The 16,856-nt window shown below is 38.1% G+C and overlaps 1 protein-coding gene and 1 long non-coding RNA gene across 2 annotated transcripts; one reads left to right on the plus strand and one right to left on the minus strand.

Annotated features, from left to right (window-relative positions):
- Positions 1-7,102: 7,102 nt before the first annotated feature.
- On the minus strand, positions 7,103-7,693 carry LOC130135614 (uncharacterized). The gene is made up of 2 exons (XR_008814907.1): positions 7,444-7,693; positions 7,103-7,326 (listed from the first exon to the last, which is right to left on the minus strand). It is a non-coding gene; the product is annotated as an uncharacterized LOC130135614 (long non-coding RNA).
- Positions 7,694-10,004: 2,311 nt separating this feature from the next.
- On the plus strand, positions 10,005-10,799 carry LOC115676825 (lectin 7-like). Its single transcript, XM_030599840.2, has one exon. The coding sequence runs from the start codon at positions 10,005-10,007 to the stop codon at positions 10,797-10,799; it is 795 nt and encodes a 264-aa protein (XP_030455700.1).
- Positions 10,800-16,856: the final 6,057 nt, after the last annotated feature.

The raw sequence follows: 16,856 nt of genomic DNA on the forward strand, positions 1-16,856 counted from the left end.
GTTTCCATGCTAATGCAGCACCAACATCCATCATTACCTTCCGTAACCTTTTAAAATATTGGCAGAGTAATCAATTTTTGCCGTCCGACCTTTTGTCACTGAGACCTTTTCCTTTTTTGCTAATTTTCTTTCTTTTCCTCAGAATTTATTTTACTCTAAACTGGCTAATTTATCACATTTTTTATTCTCTCATTACTGATATTTGCCTTTTGTATTAGGGTTAATATTACAAACAATCCAAACTGATACACCTGTGACAAATTTATCCCCAACTAATTTTTTGACCACAAAAAACCCCAAATTGATATACCAATACCAAATTTATCCCTCATTAGTTTCCATTAAATTTATTGTCAAATTGCTGAGCTAGATAACACGTGGCGAGTGTACCAATTTAGGGTTTTACCCCTCTGTTTATCACAAATTTACCAGTTTGTAGTTTTTTGTGATATTAATCTAATTTAACTGGAGTAAAATTATCACAAGTGTACCAGTTTGGAGTTTTTTGTGATAAAAAAATTAGTTTGAGGTAAATTTGTCATAGGTGTACTAGTTTGGGGTTTTTTGTGGTAAAAAAAATTAATTTTGGATAAATTTGTTACAAACCTACCAGTTTGGAGTTTTTCTTTGTATTAACCCTTTCTATTATCCATATTTTAGTTGATTTAGTTTTCTCCCTTTTCTTTATTGTTCTGTTCGCTTTCCATATTTTGAGGGTTTATACCATGAAAATCCCAAAACTGGTACACCCGCGACAAATTTATCCAAAACTAATTTTTTTACAACAAAAAACCCCAAATTGGTACACATGTGACAAATTTACAGCAAACAATTTTTTTGACTACAAAAAACCTCAAACTTATACATTTATGACAAATTTACTCTCTATTAGTTTCCATTAAATTGAAATACACGAAAAATCATAAACTGGTACACCTGTGATAAATGAAGGGTATTAGTATACCTGTCAACTGTCACGTATCATCCAACACAATAATTTGATGGTAAAATTTAACGGAAACTAACGAAGGATAAATTTGTCACTGGTGTACCAGTTTGGAGTTTTTGGTGGGGATAATGACACAAATAGTCCATAAACTTTGACCCAATGTATAATTTGGTCTCTGAACTTTTAATTTGTTCAATGTAGTCCCTGAACTTTAACTTAATGTTCAATGTAGTCCCTCAACTTTTAATTTATTCAATGTGATCCATGAACTTTTGGTACATGGTACATGTTTAATGTTATCCCTGATCTATATGAAAATATTCAATGTAGTCCATCCATTAATTCAAGTTCAGGGATTACATTGAACATTTTCATATAATTCAGAGACTAAATTCAACATGTACCAAAAGTTCATAGACCACATTGCACATTAAATTAAAGTTCAGGGACTACATTGAACAAATTAAAATTTTAAGGACCACATTGCACATTGGGCCAAAGTTCAGGAACTGTTTGTGTCATTTTCCCTTTTTGGTGGTCAAAAAATTAGTTTGGAGTAAATTTGTTATAGGTGTACCAGTTTAATTACAGTTAGGATGAAAAAAATTCAAAAAGTGAAATGAAAATACACTTTTACCTTTTAAAAATCATATGCATTATACATACTAATCGAAAAGTAAAGGGACAGGTGGTTTTGAGGTCATTTTGCGTAGCAATTGAAAGTTCAAGGCTAAATGCATACTACCCAAAATTTAGGAAATCTTTTTATCTAAAATTTTCACGTAAAATTAATTAGGCCCGGATGGATCGAGGTGTGTGGGCACGACCTAAAACAAAGAAATTACTTATTCAAGTCCGCTTATTTTGCTTTTCGAGTGATTGGGCCTAGATGGCCCAATGAGTATTCCGCCAAGCCTATGAAAAGAGCACAAAAATCTAGCTTGAGGGGAATAATTAAAAATATTCGTGATACCTTATCTAAGGAGGTCGATGTATAGAAATTTTACATGAAATTTCGTAATGTCTAAAATATATTTGATAAAAATTACGCTAAGCAAGTGTTATGCGACCAAAGATTAGGATGCAAGTACCTCAGCTTTCATTCACGGACTATAGACTAGGATCGGTGCCGTACATCAATGATCAATGAAAAGGTAAGTTCCATAAAATTTCTTTATTAATTGATTGATTGAATTTTTATTTTATTTTAGTTATCTTTCTATTTATATATTTTGCTTTTTTTTTTTTCAAACGAAGAGAGGGGAAGGAAGTGGACAATTTTCCAGTTTTTTTTTTTGGGGTCAAGGACAATTGTCGAGTAAAACCCACTAGCATTTTGGTGGGTATGGCCAGTCCACATGTGGTTGTACCAAATTCACATGCGAGTCTGCAAATATTCCCTCTTCACTGCCGTATTGTCTCCTCTGAATAAAGTTTCTTTTTCTCAAGATTTATGTCATTAACAATTTTAAACTGATACCTTGTGACATTCACAAAAAATCTCCATCTCGCATTCCATGACATATTTATCTCAAAACTACCCCTTAATTAGCAATTTGACATCTAATGTAAATGGTAGATTTGGGTCAGGGATACCATTTTCAGATTTTTCGTTAAACGAATATTTGTATAGGGAAAATGTGTGATGAGGTACCAATTTAGAATTTTAATGGTATTAAGTTATCTTCATTTTCAATCCATCCCATTTCGCTTGGTTTACCTTCCAATGTGTATATCTTTTCCCATTCTATCTTATCCTCCAATACTTTCTTTCAAAGCTTTCTATATTTTATTTTGTTGTTGAGATTAGGTGATCTATGCAAGAAGCTCCACCAAATTGCTCCCAACGGTTCAGTCCATGTTCAATGTTTAATCACTAGATCATCTGCGTGACCAACCAAGTAAGATGAGATTGTGCAATTGCTTGTAGCAACATTCTTATTAGTATCAACAACTTCATCAATTTTAAGGTAAATTGCGTTGCATATAAATTTTTGGGGGAATACCATTCAAAATCCCAAATTAGTACTCCAGGACATATATGTCCAAACTAATTTTCATCTCATAAAAAAAATGTCAAACTGACATACCATGAGACATCTACTCATTGCGAAAAATTTCAAAGTAGTACCCTTGACACAAATCTACCCTCCATGTCAGATCTTAAGCTATTAACGGAAGGTAAATTTGGGTTAGGGGGTACCGGCTTGAGATTTTTCTTCAAGCGAAAATTTGTTCGAGGTAAACGTGTTACAGGGTACAAGTTTGAAAGTTTTCATAAGGTGAAAATTAGCTGAGAGTAATTATGTCAAGGAATGCTATTTTGAGATTTTTAATGGTATTAACCCTAAAATTTTGCTTACTTTAGAGAAATTGTGTAGAGGCATTTCCTACTTTTTTGAAATGTTCAAGAGTTTCTAATCGCTTTGAATTTGATATATCTTTATTTGCAGTTTACATCCTGATTCAAAAGCTTATGTTTTAGCCCAAAGACTCACACTTTCGAGCGGTTTCTGTCCTTTTGCATAAAATCTTCACCATGATTTTTTGTATTGCATGTGATTGAGTGAGCCGTATAACAATATAAATTCGTATCTAACATGGGAAGTCCATATTGACAGTTGTCGTCAAGAGAAAGAATCTCGTCATCCAGTTAGATGGGAATAAAAGTTTAATGACTATAATATGAAATTTGAGTATTAAAGGCCCAATTATAAAAAAAGTTCATATTTGAGGGACGGCATCGGTGCAATCGACATCTTATTTCAAAGGGACTTTTATATACTTTCGGAACAAGACATCTTCATCTATCCAAATTAATCATCACTAGGGAATGTGCATTAAGCTGGGTAGCTATGAATAAAAGGAAAATGAGTGATTATATAAGGAGATGGCTGAAAATGGGAAGTTATCTGAAATATAAGGCTCTGTTTATTTTGAGAAAAATGAATGATTTGAAAAATATTTTCCTAAAAATGATAACTTGTATAGTTTGAAATAATCAGTCAATTGATGTGTTTTCATTATCGATAATAATTTATGTCTAAATATTTTCGTGAATGATGAAAATATATTTCGTTAGTTCATTTATAAAAAACGAAACAATTGATATTTTTTGGAAAATATTTTACAAAAATTTTATTTTGCGCGAAACAAATAGAGTCTTAATTATATCTTTTCTATCATTTTGTTGTTTAGTGTGTTGGCAATTTGGGAAAATCACTAAAAAGTGAGACAAAACTAATTTTTGGTTTGATCATATAAAGGATCGGGGGAAGCTCCCTCTGAGCCTAGGTTGAAGATCAGCCCAGGGTTCATTGCCACTAGGGGCCTTGGCGGCCTGTCTAGTAACCAAGTGAGCTCCACTAATACATTTATTATTTTAACATACCGGTATTCGCACTCTCCAATTCCTCTTGCTGCCCCTACCCCGGCAATACCTAACTTCATTTTAACACCTTGTGATTGAGGTATAGCCTTTTAGGGACATGTTAAGGTCCGATATTGGCAATTTGGGAAAATCACAAAATAGTGAGACAAAACTAATTTCTGGCTTGATTATATAAAGGTGTCCTTAATGGATTGAACTTAATTTTTGTGAAGAATTATTTTATCCCGGCCTATGTTAGGGCCCACTAAACCAAAAAGCAGAGAAATTGGAGAGAGCGAGGAGTTCCCCCCATGATTGATGTCATGCAATTATTTACAATGAGAGCTCGTACCAATATCATCTGATACTTCTCATTACTCATCATCTTGTCCTCCACACCAAGAGAGAGAAAAACCGAAACCCCAAGAATTCCGAGCCCGTGTTTCGAATGGAGAGAGATTCGTCATCGCCGTCGCGCTTTGCTCGGTGCTTGTCACCGTCTTGCTTTCCTCTTGGAGACGAAACGGAGTACCATCGCCTGCGAAGCCGTGACAACAGAGGCCGGAGATCGATCTGGAAATGGAGGGATCTTCTCAAGAGGATTGTCGCTGACGGAAAATGCATCTACAGGCCGAAACCGGTGTCGTTCCACTACGACGCCGTTAGCTACTCCCAGAATTTTGACGAAGGCCGGTGGAGATGCGAGTATGGATCTGATAGCAGGTTTGTACAAGTCAGCTAGTGTGGTTAATAATGAGTAGTACTGTACTTGTAGAGTGAAGCGAATGCTTCATGTTTCGAAACTCAATGGATAAAAAGATCTGATCTTGGCACTTCTTGCTTTTGTGCAGTTTCAATAAACCTTTTTGATCCTGTCTATTTGTGGCATCAGATCAATCCATGTATATATAAGTGAGTATTGAACATCAACTCTGCTTATAGTTCTGTTGCTCCAATAATCTTGATAATATGGTCGAAGTGACCTTTATGGATAATGCGGTTTTTAGAACAGTAATATGAGTGATATTAGGTAACTAATTTCGATTAAATCGGCTGAAGAAGATGAAGTTGTCTGCAATCTGAAGGAAATTGATAGGAGGGAATAAAGTAGGATTTATAATCTCAATGAGAAGATGGATAACGCAGATGCGGTGGGTGTAGTAGAAAGCTATCTGATGAACGAAAGGAACAAGAGAATACTATTGTGCGGCGTAGTGTTCAAGCCTTGCTTTCTGGGTGTCCTTCCCTTGGAAGCTTTCACCTTGTCCTGGCGTGTTTCTGGCCTGTCTCCAGCCTGAAAAGAAAGGAAGGCGAGGAGATGTCCGGAAAGAGGCCCCGGCTTGACTCTCTGACGCCCAAGTCAGATGGACAATAGAGGAAATGAGAGGAAGATCATGAGCGTGTGTGAGAACCAGATCTGTAATGAAGGATCGTGTTCGAGATTCACATTCGTGCCGAACTTGAGAACAACCATCTGGTTTTGAGGGGAAAGATCATTGTTGTTGTTACTTGCGTTGATACATCTGTAGTATGTATCGTTCTCAATCGGCTGCTTCCAGAGTTTGGATGCCTGAGAGGCAAGAAACTTGGGTTCAGTTGGCAATCACTAAAGTAATTGAATCTCCAGCAAAACTAGTTTAGATTTCAAATTCTAAAATTGGCCCCCCAAAAAAACTTAAGGTTCCAATGTTAAAGGTAATGTGAAGTATTTTTGAATGCTACTTCTCTACGTTGTTATGATATCTTGATCCCGATCAAATTTAAAAAAGTTCACGATTATATTCGCGGGGATTTTAAAAGAAAACTAAAGGCAAACGTGCATGAAAAGTTTATATGACGCTTTATGTCATTTTACACGTACTAACATGACGAATCTATATTCTTCTTTTGTCAATCGTGATTTGAAAAACCTATTGTGCCTATACCATTTCATGTCTGACTTTGTATATTTTCTCGTTGAAGCCGCCACTAGTGGCCGGACAATCCTGCCATGTTGGTGATGCTAGGCCTCTTTGACCTTTTGTGTTGGGCCTGATAGCCTTTGGTTTTGTTGATCTTGTGCTGGCCATTTGGAGCATTATGTTCATATTTTTATTGGTCTTGTATTGGGCCTCTATGTTTTCTGAGCCTTGTAGTTTTAGTAGCTGTGTTCTATTTGTTGTACTTGTTTCGAATACAAATATAATTATAATTTGCCAAGCGAAAAGGTACACACGTTTTGCTAATGATTAGTTGGAATAATTCTCAAGCCTTCCATGGTAATTATGGTTTATGTAATCTATTTCATCAAGTGAGAACATAATAAAACGATTTCAAATGCTAGTCTCTCTTTCTTTAATGTTTCTTGTTACAATTGACATTGCCAAACTCATCGCTAAGAGTAGGAATCCTCTTCCTGCGAATATAACAAGTATGGGTGAAATAGTTTTCATTACATACGGATACTGAAAAATCAAGTTATGAGATGGAAGATTTTGAGTTTTTCTTTGTTGATAAATTGAAAATGTGAATCGACAAACATTCCATATAATATTGAGCAAAACTTTATAAACGGGGTTCTCTTGTGGTAGCCCACGAGATTTTACTAGAGAGTTATAATAATGGTTATTAAGTAAATGCAAATGAGCTTATCTTTTGTAATAAACAAACACAAAATTACAATCCGACATCTACAATGGTTGTATGGCCATCCACAGAGAAAATGCTATCTTGAGTCCTTAGTAAATAAAATTTCGCCGGATTCACCAATGATGATGCCTATACCGGTATGCAACCAATAGAAATCCAGCAAAATCACAACCAGGCTTCCTCCTCATACCAAATCCCCAAATCCCTATGGCAAAAAATCTGGAACCTCAACACTATGCCAAAAATCAAGTTTTTCATTTGGAGTGTGTGTCAGAATAGCTTACCAACTCGAGAGAACCTGTGTAAGAGAACGATAACGCCTGATCCTCTTTGCCCAGTCTGTCAGCAAGCCCCCGAGTCTGTGGAACACCTTTTCTTGCTTTGTGATTGGACAAAAACAATATGGTCAGACTACCGACTCAACATTCATATATCTAGCTACGAAATTACTAGAATTGACAAGTGGATGTTGGAGATCTTCACACAGAACACTAACTTGCCTTCATCGGAGCTGGTCACTGGGGTATTGTGGAAAATTTGGCTGGCCCGAAACAGAGCCGTCTTTCAAAATCGCCATCCAGACCCGAGCTCAATAGTAGACGAAGCATGCACCATAGACAAAAACTTTAAGCGTTGGAGCCCTCTAGTGAACAACCGAGAAACGCGACAGGGGAACTCACCGATCTCGTGGATCCCTCCAGAGAGAGGCAGCGTAAAACTGAATATTGATGGGTCGATCGTCGAAGGAGCTAAGTCTCACCGCGAAAAGTCCTACCGCATGACCGGCTTGTAGAACCACATTTACCTTTATGGGATCTTTTATGTTCAGAAATCCATAACTTATGTTATCCTTTTTCGGTTAATGAACGAAACATTTCGCTTTCCACCAAAAAAAAAAAATGAGGCACAAAACATAACATCATAAATGGATTTTTCTAGTCAAATTTTTTCCTTTAAGAGCCATATTTGTTGACCCTGAAGTTTGACGGTCAATTTTTGTCGATCGGGAGCCCACTTTTGAATTTATTGGGAAGTTTCTCAATTCTGAATTTCAAAATTGCATCATGAAATATTAGTAACGTGCTCTTTAATAGAAAGAGAATTGAGTTGATTGAACATTGAAGGAGTGAGAAATTGCTGGTCGAAGTTTGGTCGAAGTTTTCTAAGACTTGGAGAAACCCCCAGTGACCAACGCATATGAAATTTCCATACCTCCTAGTTATGGTGAACATAATTTTTTTTATGGTTGATCGTACAAAAACTGATGTAAGGCTCTCGAATCCGTAAATCATCTCGGTTTAGTCCAAAATCTCTAAGATATGATTTTTCTTTTGGGAATTATCCCTTCAGTGTATGGCCCATTTGGAAGCCCTTGTCACAAGTTTTCCAATTGTGTAAGAATTGTGCGAATCCGACTAAGCCCTTTTAAGTATTTTAACTCCTAGAGTGCACAAACGTGTGTGTCATGGACTGAAGGCTCCGAAGGCACACTTTACCATATAGGTGGTAGAGATGACGCAAGAGCGTCCCGATTCAAATCCAAGTAAAACGCAATTTTTCCAAAATGAACTTAATTCTCATATGGCAACAACATTAGAGGCAATTCACCGCAAAAAAACAAGGAAAAAAAAAAGAAAACATAAAGATGCGGTTATCCCATGATGCAGAGCATGATTTTTGAAAAACTTGGTATGCGAAATAGTAGAATAGATCTGAACTGATGGATGCAGAGAATAGGTGCAACGATTCGCACTGGCAATCTTTGGTTTATGAGACCGACATTTCGTTCCAAGGTTTGAAGATACATAGTGCATCAAGCTGTTTGCAAGGAAGGATTGCACCACGGAAGAGGCAGCCTATCACAAATTTGTTACCCAATTAGTTGCCGAATGGTGTGTTAACATCATTGGTCTATAGACACAGTTTGACTGTGGGGTGTTTGTTTCAATAAAAGAGCTTTCCATGAGTTAGTTTTCGAGACATTCATGTGTTTGGTTCGTTGAAAAATATTTAGTTTTTGAGACTTTCATGTGTGTTAACATCGTTGCTTTCGTTTTCTTCTCTTAATTTTTATTTGCTTGAAACCTTCACCAATTCAAGGATGATGAAGTCAAATACTGGATTAGAATCAAGAGCATTAAATAAGAAAAGTAAAGAGAAACAAAATAAAATGAAAAATTTAGTTCTTTTCAATTTCAAACCGAACTTTATTAAAAAATTCAGTTCGATTCCAAACCCTTATTTAGTTCAACTCGGTTTCTTAATTTTTCAAACCGTAGCAGTTCACTCTGGTTTGGTTTTCCATCAAAACTTGAACGAACTGAACCATGCTTAGCCTTACTCATCGATAGATTACACTACATCGCCATATGAGAGTTGAATCTAACGCATAACACATGTCAACAATCTGATGGCACAACAAACTATCCGCCCACGATTAATCCACCATCTTTGGCACATCCCATTAACAACGTTTCGCTAATAATTTGTGAAAAAGAATAAATTTCTCAAGCTGCCAAGGCAATGATTTTTGTTTATTACACTTAACCAAATGAGAACAGAACAAAACTGTAGCAAATTCCAATGTTTCCTTCCTTGATGTTCCTCACGATGATACTCATCGCCAACGACAAAATTGAATAATAGGAGACGGCAAATTAAGCCACATTTTGTGTTACAGTTCTTGGCGGACCAGGCAATATCAATGAGCATGTTTGTCTCGATGAGGGGAATATAATAGAAGTCCTCCCGCGCCTGCATGAAGAGAATGGGACATGAGCTGTGGCCATTTAGACAATGTCCTGGAATTTTCATCACTAAAAATTGTCTCCATGTCACAATTCTTCATTATTCGACTATGTCTAAGGTAATTAATTGTTGGCCATCTAGAAAAATGGACAAAACACTTGTTCTCGTCCCGCCTAACACCTTGATTTGCTCTGCCTATGTTCAATCTGACCAATCAGCAAACATTACGACAACTATATAGCTCAGCCGCTCCTAATAGCTAATATACCCAATCCTCACTTCTTCATTCAATCCATCTCTCTATCCCTAATGGCCAATCGCTCATGCCTTGTGATCCAGTTCCTAGTGTTCTTTCTCTTCCTCATCGGCCATGCCCATTCAGTCTCCTTCAACTTCTCCGGGTTCGAGCCCAACACCGGCAACTTGACGTATGAGGGCGACGCGTTCACGTCGGACGGCGTGATCCAGCTGACGAGGAACCAGCAGGAACGCACCCTCGGGAGCAGTGTCGGGCGGGCCTCCTACGACAAGCCTGTCCGCCTGTGGGACTCGAAGACCGGGAGGCTGACCGACTTCATGGCCCACTTCACCTTTGTGATGAAGGCCCTGAACGACACTTACAGCGCGGACGGCATTACCTTCTACATTGCACCGTTCGATTCCGTTATCCCGCCCAACTCGAGTGGCGGCTACCTTGCCCTGTTCAACCCGAGCACGGCCTTCAACACATCTGCAAACTGCATGGTCGCCATCGAGTTCGACAGCTTCCAGAACCAATGGGACCCGAGCCCCGACCATGTGGGCATTGACGTCAACTCCATCGTCTCGGTCGCGACTGTGACCTCGAGTGCCAGCATCAATAATGGTTCCGTAGCCAATGCTTGGGTCAGCTACAACTCCACAACCTTTAACTTGAGCGTCTTCCTTACTTATGCCGATGATCCCGTGTTTGACGGCAATTCGAGCCTCTCGTACATCGTCGATCTGAGGACAATTCTTCCAGAGCAGGTCAGAGTTGGCTTCTCTGCCGCGACGGGTCTGTTCGTCGAGATTCATAACATCCTTTCCTGGTCATTTAGTTCAACCTTGGAGGATGCCAATTAAGCATTACAGAATATACTTCACGTGGGCATCAGAGGTAAGGTTCAGGAGCTTGATTCATTTGAATACTAATCAAACAAATTACCAACATATAAGAAAATTGGTTTAGAATCTTTGTTCCACATTGAGCTCTCTCTCTCTCTCTCTCTCTCTCTCTCTCTCTCTCTCTCTCATGGCGTCAAGGAAGGAATCATGATTCCTTTTACAGCTACGTGACTTCACTCTTGTTGTTCCCATTTGCTTTCCTCATCCTGCCAGTCACTCTCTCTGAGTTCGACGTATCTCACTTTGATCCTTTCATCAAAGACATCAAATATGCGGGCAGTGCGGCGCCGGCCCTCGCGTCCATTCAACCAACGAGCCTAGCTCGTTGTCACATTGGTCGTGCCACGTGCGCTGAACATTTCCAATTCGGAAAACTATCCAAAAAAGTCATAAACCTATTGTAACGATGGCCAATTTAGTCCTAAACTTCTCAATTTGGCCAATTCAATCCTAAATCTTTTGATGATTTTTCAATGTACTTCATTCGGCTAATTTTGGTTGGAAATTACTGACGTGGCGGTCCAGTCAATGCCAACCATCCTAAAAGAGCTTTCCATGAATTAGTTTTCGGGACTTTCATGTGTTTGATATGCTGAAAAATGATTTTACGGAAAATCATTTAGAGTCAAAGAAAACACCCCCATAAAAAACTAGGGAAAGGAATTCCCGTTTCTGAATAGAGGAAATCAGTTTTCCAAACGTAACAAGTCTCTTGCCAAGAACGCTCAGTCACTTCTTCAAGGTTCGCTCTTCTTCACGGACGCTCAACATCTTCACCAAAGGATTAGCTATTCTTCACCCATGCTCAATAGCTTTGTTCAAAGTTCTCTCTCCTCACCGATTTGAAAATAATCTCTGAAAATTCAATCAATCCTTTACATCGTGAATGCGTTGTTGATGTGATTAGGTTATTCAATCATCTTCTGTGCTATAATCGTTTGATTCTAGTTTCCTTTGTCTTCTCCAAGCCAAATTTGAAAATCAGTTTCAGATTTCCCCAGATCCTAGAGACTTGATTTGTCAAGGTCAATTAGAGATTATAGGCTACGACAAGAGGTTTGTATGTGCTTGTGTAAGATTTAATAAGAGTAGGATCATAGATTATGCATTTCATTTTTTTGTTCACCTAGGAGGTTTGCAATATCATTATGTACGTGATTGATTCCCTTAACTATGTGATTCATATTGTTAAAGAGGGAAGCATGAAAGATATTTGTTAAAATGTCAAGAACAAAGAACGAAAGATGTTTGCTAAAATCTCAAAGTTAGGCTGTACTTGTCTTACTACAATTTTGTATGACATTTTTTATATTTCATTTGAATTCTTGCTATTGGGTTTTGACAGGAAATATTTATTTTGAGTGACTCTGAGATTAAGAAATGAAAATTCTAATTTATTTGCTTGTAGATGGAAAACAGTGATGTCCATGGAGCAATAAAGGGTGAAGCTACATCAATAATGGCAGTTGGTATGTTAGTGATGAAGGATGAATATCTCCGAAGTCACATGCCTAGAGTGCCTCGGGTGGAAAAAAAGATTTTGGGAGGAAGTTATCCATGAATCACATTTTTTGTTATACTAATTGTTTCAATGAAATACATATGAGACCAGAAGTTTTCTTTGAGTTGTGTGCAATTCTTATGTCAAATAATTTGTTATATCAAATGTAGACTAGTCAATCAAAGAGGAAGTAATAGTCTCTCACCATATTTTGGGGCATAATGTGAGGTTCACAGTGAGAGGGCCAAGGTTCAATAGGTCAATTGAGGCCATTGATTTAACACTTTAGAACTGTTTTACTAGCAACTATAAACTAATGTAAGTATATTATAAGATCACTGGATGGCACTACACCCAAGATAATATCCAAGAATAAAAGATTTTATCCGTACTTTGAAGTACGCAACATAAAAAAGGTTACATACTTCATATTGAAAATCTAATCTTACATTTACTTACTTACAATAAGTACATTAGGATTGCACTGGATCTCTTGATGGGACTTATATCCATGCATCGGTTCCCCCTAAAATTCAAGGAAAATTTTGTGGTTGAAAGAAAAAACAGGGCAAAATATTATTACAGCTATTATTTTTAATTTGGAATTCATTTATGTGTTGTCTTATGTGAAAAACCTTTTAAAATCATAAAGAAAAAAAAAACCATGTTGTTGTATTAGTAATCTCTTCATTATTTGTATCAATATCAATTTTCAGAGTTACAAGTTTTAGGGTTACAATTACAAAAGATATTGCTTCAATATATTGCAGGAGTTTAGGGCATACACGTTGTAGCAAAAATTATATGTATGCCATTAACAACAGTACTACAGTACTTTCTTCTCTGCTTTAACATGAAATTTACATGTTTGTCATTAGCAATAGAAAGCCAATATGCTTTAATATTACTTTCCTATATCAAACTCCACAACTCTATGAATCTTTCACTTGAAGGCTAATCTTCAAAACAACAATAGTTTTTTATAGTCTAAACTTGTCTTTTAACCCAAATTATTCTAGTATAGCAGCCTACTCATCAATAAGCATGGATGCCAACTAAGGCAATATACAATCTCAATTTCTCAGTGGTAACAACATTGATTAACATATCTACTGGATTTTCTGCACTAAGAACCTTCATTACTGACAATGTCCCATCATATATCAGCTGACGAATATGATAATACTTCAACTCAATGTGTTTTGCCCTTGAATAAAATGCTGGATTCTTTACAAAACAAATAGCACTCCAACTGTCACTGAAAAGAACACTGTTATGTTACTTCTTGCCTATCTCATTCAAAAAATTCTTCAACCAAATCATTTCATTGCCAGCATCAAATATAGCAACATACTTTGCTTTAGTGGTTGAGAGGAATACACTTTTATGAAGTTTAGATATCCAATTGTTTACAGTGCCACCTATGGCAAAAACATAACCCGAGGTGCTATTTCTATTGTCAAGTTGCCACAAAAATCTACATCCACAAAGTCTTGTAAAGTTTCATTGTTTTACATTTTACATAGTGACATATCTGAAGTGTCTCTTAGGTACTTTTAGCCACTTTACAGCTTCCCAATGTTTTATTCCTGGATTAGCCATGTATCTGCTTACAACTCTCACTGTGTGAGCAATATTTGGTTTGATATACATCATATCATACATCAAACTACCAACAACTAACGCGTAAGGCACCTTAGCCTTGTACTTCCGTTCTTCATCTGTCTTTGGCAATTGTTTCTTCGAGAGCTTGAAGTGACTTCCTAAAGGAGTCTTCTTGGGCTTTGCATTCTAAACTTCGAATTTGTCCAGCACCTTCTCAATACACTTTTCTTGAGATAAGTTTAGAACTTTTACGGATCTATCTTGTGTGATTTTCATTCCAAGAATTGATTTGCTGCTCCTAAGTCCTTCATTTCAATTTCTTTTGATAATTGCTACTTTAGTATATTGATCTTTTCCATGCTAGATCCTTCAATGAGCATATCATCTACATACAACAAAAAAATAATATAAGAGTCATTAAATTTCTTGAAGTAACAGCAGTGATCTATCTCACTTTAAGTGAACCTGTTACTGCACATAAAGGTGTCAAATTTCTTGTACCACTATCTAGGAGCCTATTTGAAACCATACATACTTATCTTTAGCTTGCACACATAATTTTCTTTATGAGGAATTTGAAATTTTTTTGGTTGTACCATTTATATATCGTCCTCCAAATCATCATAGAGGAATGCGGTCTTCACATTTAACTACTCTAGATGTAAATTCTCAACAGCAACAATAGTTAAAATTAGCTTGATTTTGCTGAAAACCTTTTACTACTAACCATGCTTTGTACCTCTTGTTGATATCACGTTCTTTTTTGACCTGGTACATCCACTTGTTCTGCAATGCCTTCTTCCTATTTGGTAACTGAGTTAACTCCCAAGTTTTATTTTTTTCGAGTAAATCCAACTCATTCCGATTGCTAACTTCCACTTGATAGAGTCTTTAACTTGCACCATTTTCGAATATTTTCTGGTTCGCTTGCGTTAGTAAAAAAAAATGTAATTCTTGAGAATACCTGTAACGCCCCCACCTTACCTCGGGGTTATTAGTGTGATGTCCCCGTTCGTTATTATCTTTGACTAATCACAAGAGGAAGTAATTAATTCGGGACAATCACAATCAGAACAAACAACGGGGTTATGACAAGCATCATGAGCAAACCTTGTATTAATATGTAACATCCTTGTCTTGCTAGGAAAGTCTAACAGGCAAAACACATTATTGCTATTTTACTGAAACATATTTTACAAGCCCTTTTCTACGGGCCGTTCCACGTACAAATCGTATCACAAGCGAAGGCCGAGGTTAATCCTAGCTCCTCTAAGAATCCTCCATCTTACGGTCCTGAAAAGGAAAAAAAAACAACGCGGGATGAGTTGGGGAGACTCAATGAGTAAATTCACTAATACTCGTGCAGGATGATGCCTCACCATTGTATTAACGCATACAAATATTTTCCCCACCTTGTGTCGATGGCAGATCAATAGCAAAGGCTTTGTCCTTGCCCTTGCTATGTTTACATGGAAGCTCACCTTTATCCGGCCACATAAATTCGGCTTGTCAATAAGCACACATACTAGCACATATAGAGACTTCATTTATCACATACCGGCACACATATAAGATTTATGTATCGTCATTCTGGCTCAACCGAAGCATCCAGCTTTATGCTAGGCATCTCGGCTCAACCGAGGCATCCCGGGGCTAGCTCACCCGAGGCATCCGGGCTCAACCTAAGCATCCTAGCTCAACTAGGGCATCTCGGCGCTAGTTTACCGAGACATTGCCGCCAACGCTATGTAATGACGGTCTTCTTCTTTCGTTTAGTGATCACACATCACGGGTCACACAAGCCGGTTTATTATCTTGATTTCATTAGTCCATGCAATCAAGCCCAAAGGCGTGCCGTGCTTGTGTAATCATGATCTCTAGAACATTTGCCTAACATGCGGGTCACGGTCGACGGCACGTGGTTCGATCCGCCATGCCGAGCACCAGCTCGGAGCCGAACTTGGCCTAGATCTACACATCCCAATGTAAACCCACACCAAGCCGAACTCGTCCCGTAACGCCATAACATTAGTACGAAATCATATGACACCCGGTTTCGTGACTTGTACGTGTCTTGACTTACGGTTATGAAGCAAAGCAAGAAGCATTCATGCAAACATCGAGCATCACAGACACGGTAACTATCCTCTTATAAATCAACAAGCATGGATGAGAACATCAAACATGGTAACAAGCAATGCGTGCAACATCGAGACAAACAACAACACGCAAGTCTCAACAAAGCTCGGGTGAGAACTTAAGCCAACAACGCATCATAACTTCCCATCCCAAGATTAGGGAATCCACTTACATGCCTAGCTTTATGCTAGGCATCCCGGCTCAACCGAGGTATCTCGGCTCAACCGAGGCATCCCGGAGCTAGCTCACCCGAGGCATCCGGGCTCAACCTAGGCATCCTTGCTCAACTAAGGCATCCCGGCGCTAGTTTACCGAGGCATCGCCGCCAACGCTATGTGACGACGGTCTTTTTCTTTCGTTTAGTGATCACACATCATGGGTCACACAAGCCGGTTTATTATCTTGATTTCATTAGTCCATGCAATCAAGCCCAAAGGCGTGCCGTGTTTGTGTAATCATGATCTCTAGAACATTCGCCTAACATGCGGGTCGCGGTCGACGGCACGTGGTTCGATCCGCCATGCCGAGCGCCGGCTCGGAGTCGAACTTGGCCTGGATCTACACATCCCAATGTAAACCCACACCAAGCCGAACTCGTCCCGTAACGCCACAACATGAGTACGAAACCATACGACACCTCGTTTCGTGACTCGTACGTGCCTTGACTTACGATTATGAAGCAAAACAAGAAGCATTCATGCAAACATCGAGCATCACAGACACGATAACTATCATCTTATAAATCGACAAGCATGGATGATAACATCAAA

The sequence above is a fragment of the Syzygium oleosum genome, unplaced genomic scaffold, assembly GCF_021117445.2.
Source record: "Syzygium oleosum isolate NSW1041296 unplaced genomic scaffold, Sole_v2.1 Sole_v2.35, whole genome shotgun sequence".
Taxonomy (NCBI): Eukaryota; Viridiplantae; Streptophyta; class Magnoliopsida; order Myrtales; family Myrtaceae; genus Syzygium; species Syzygium oleosum.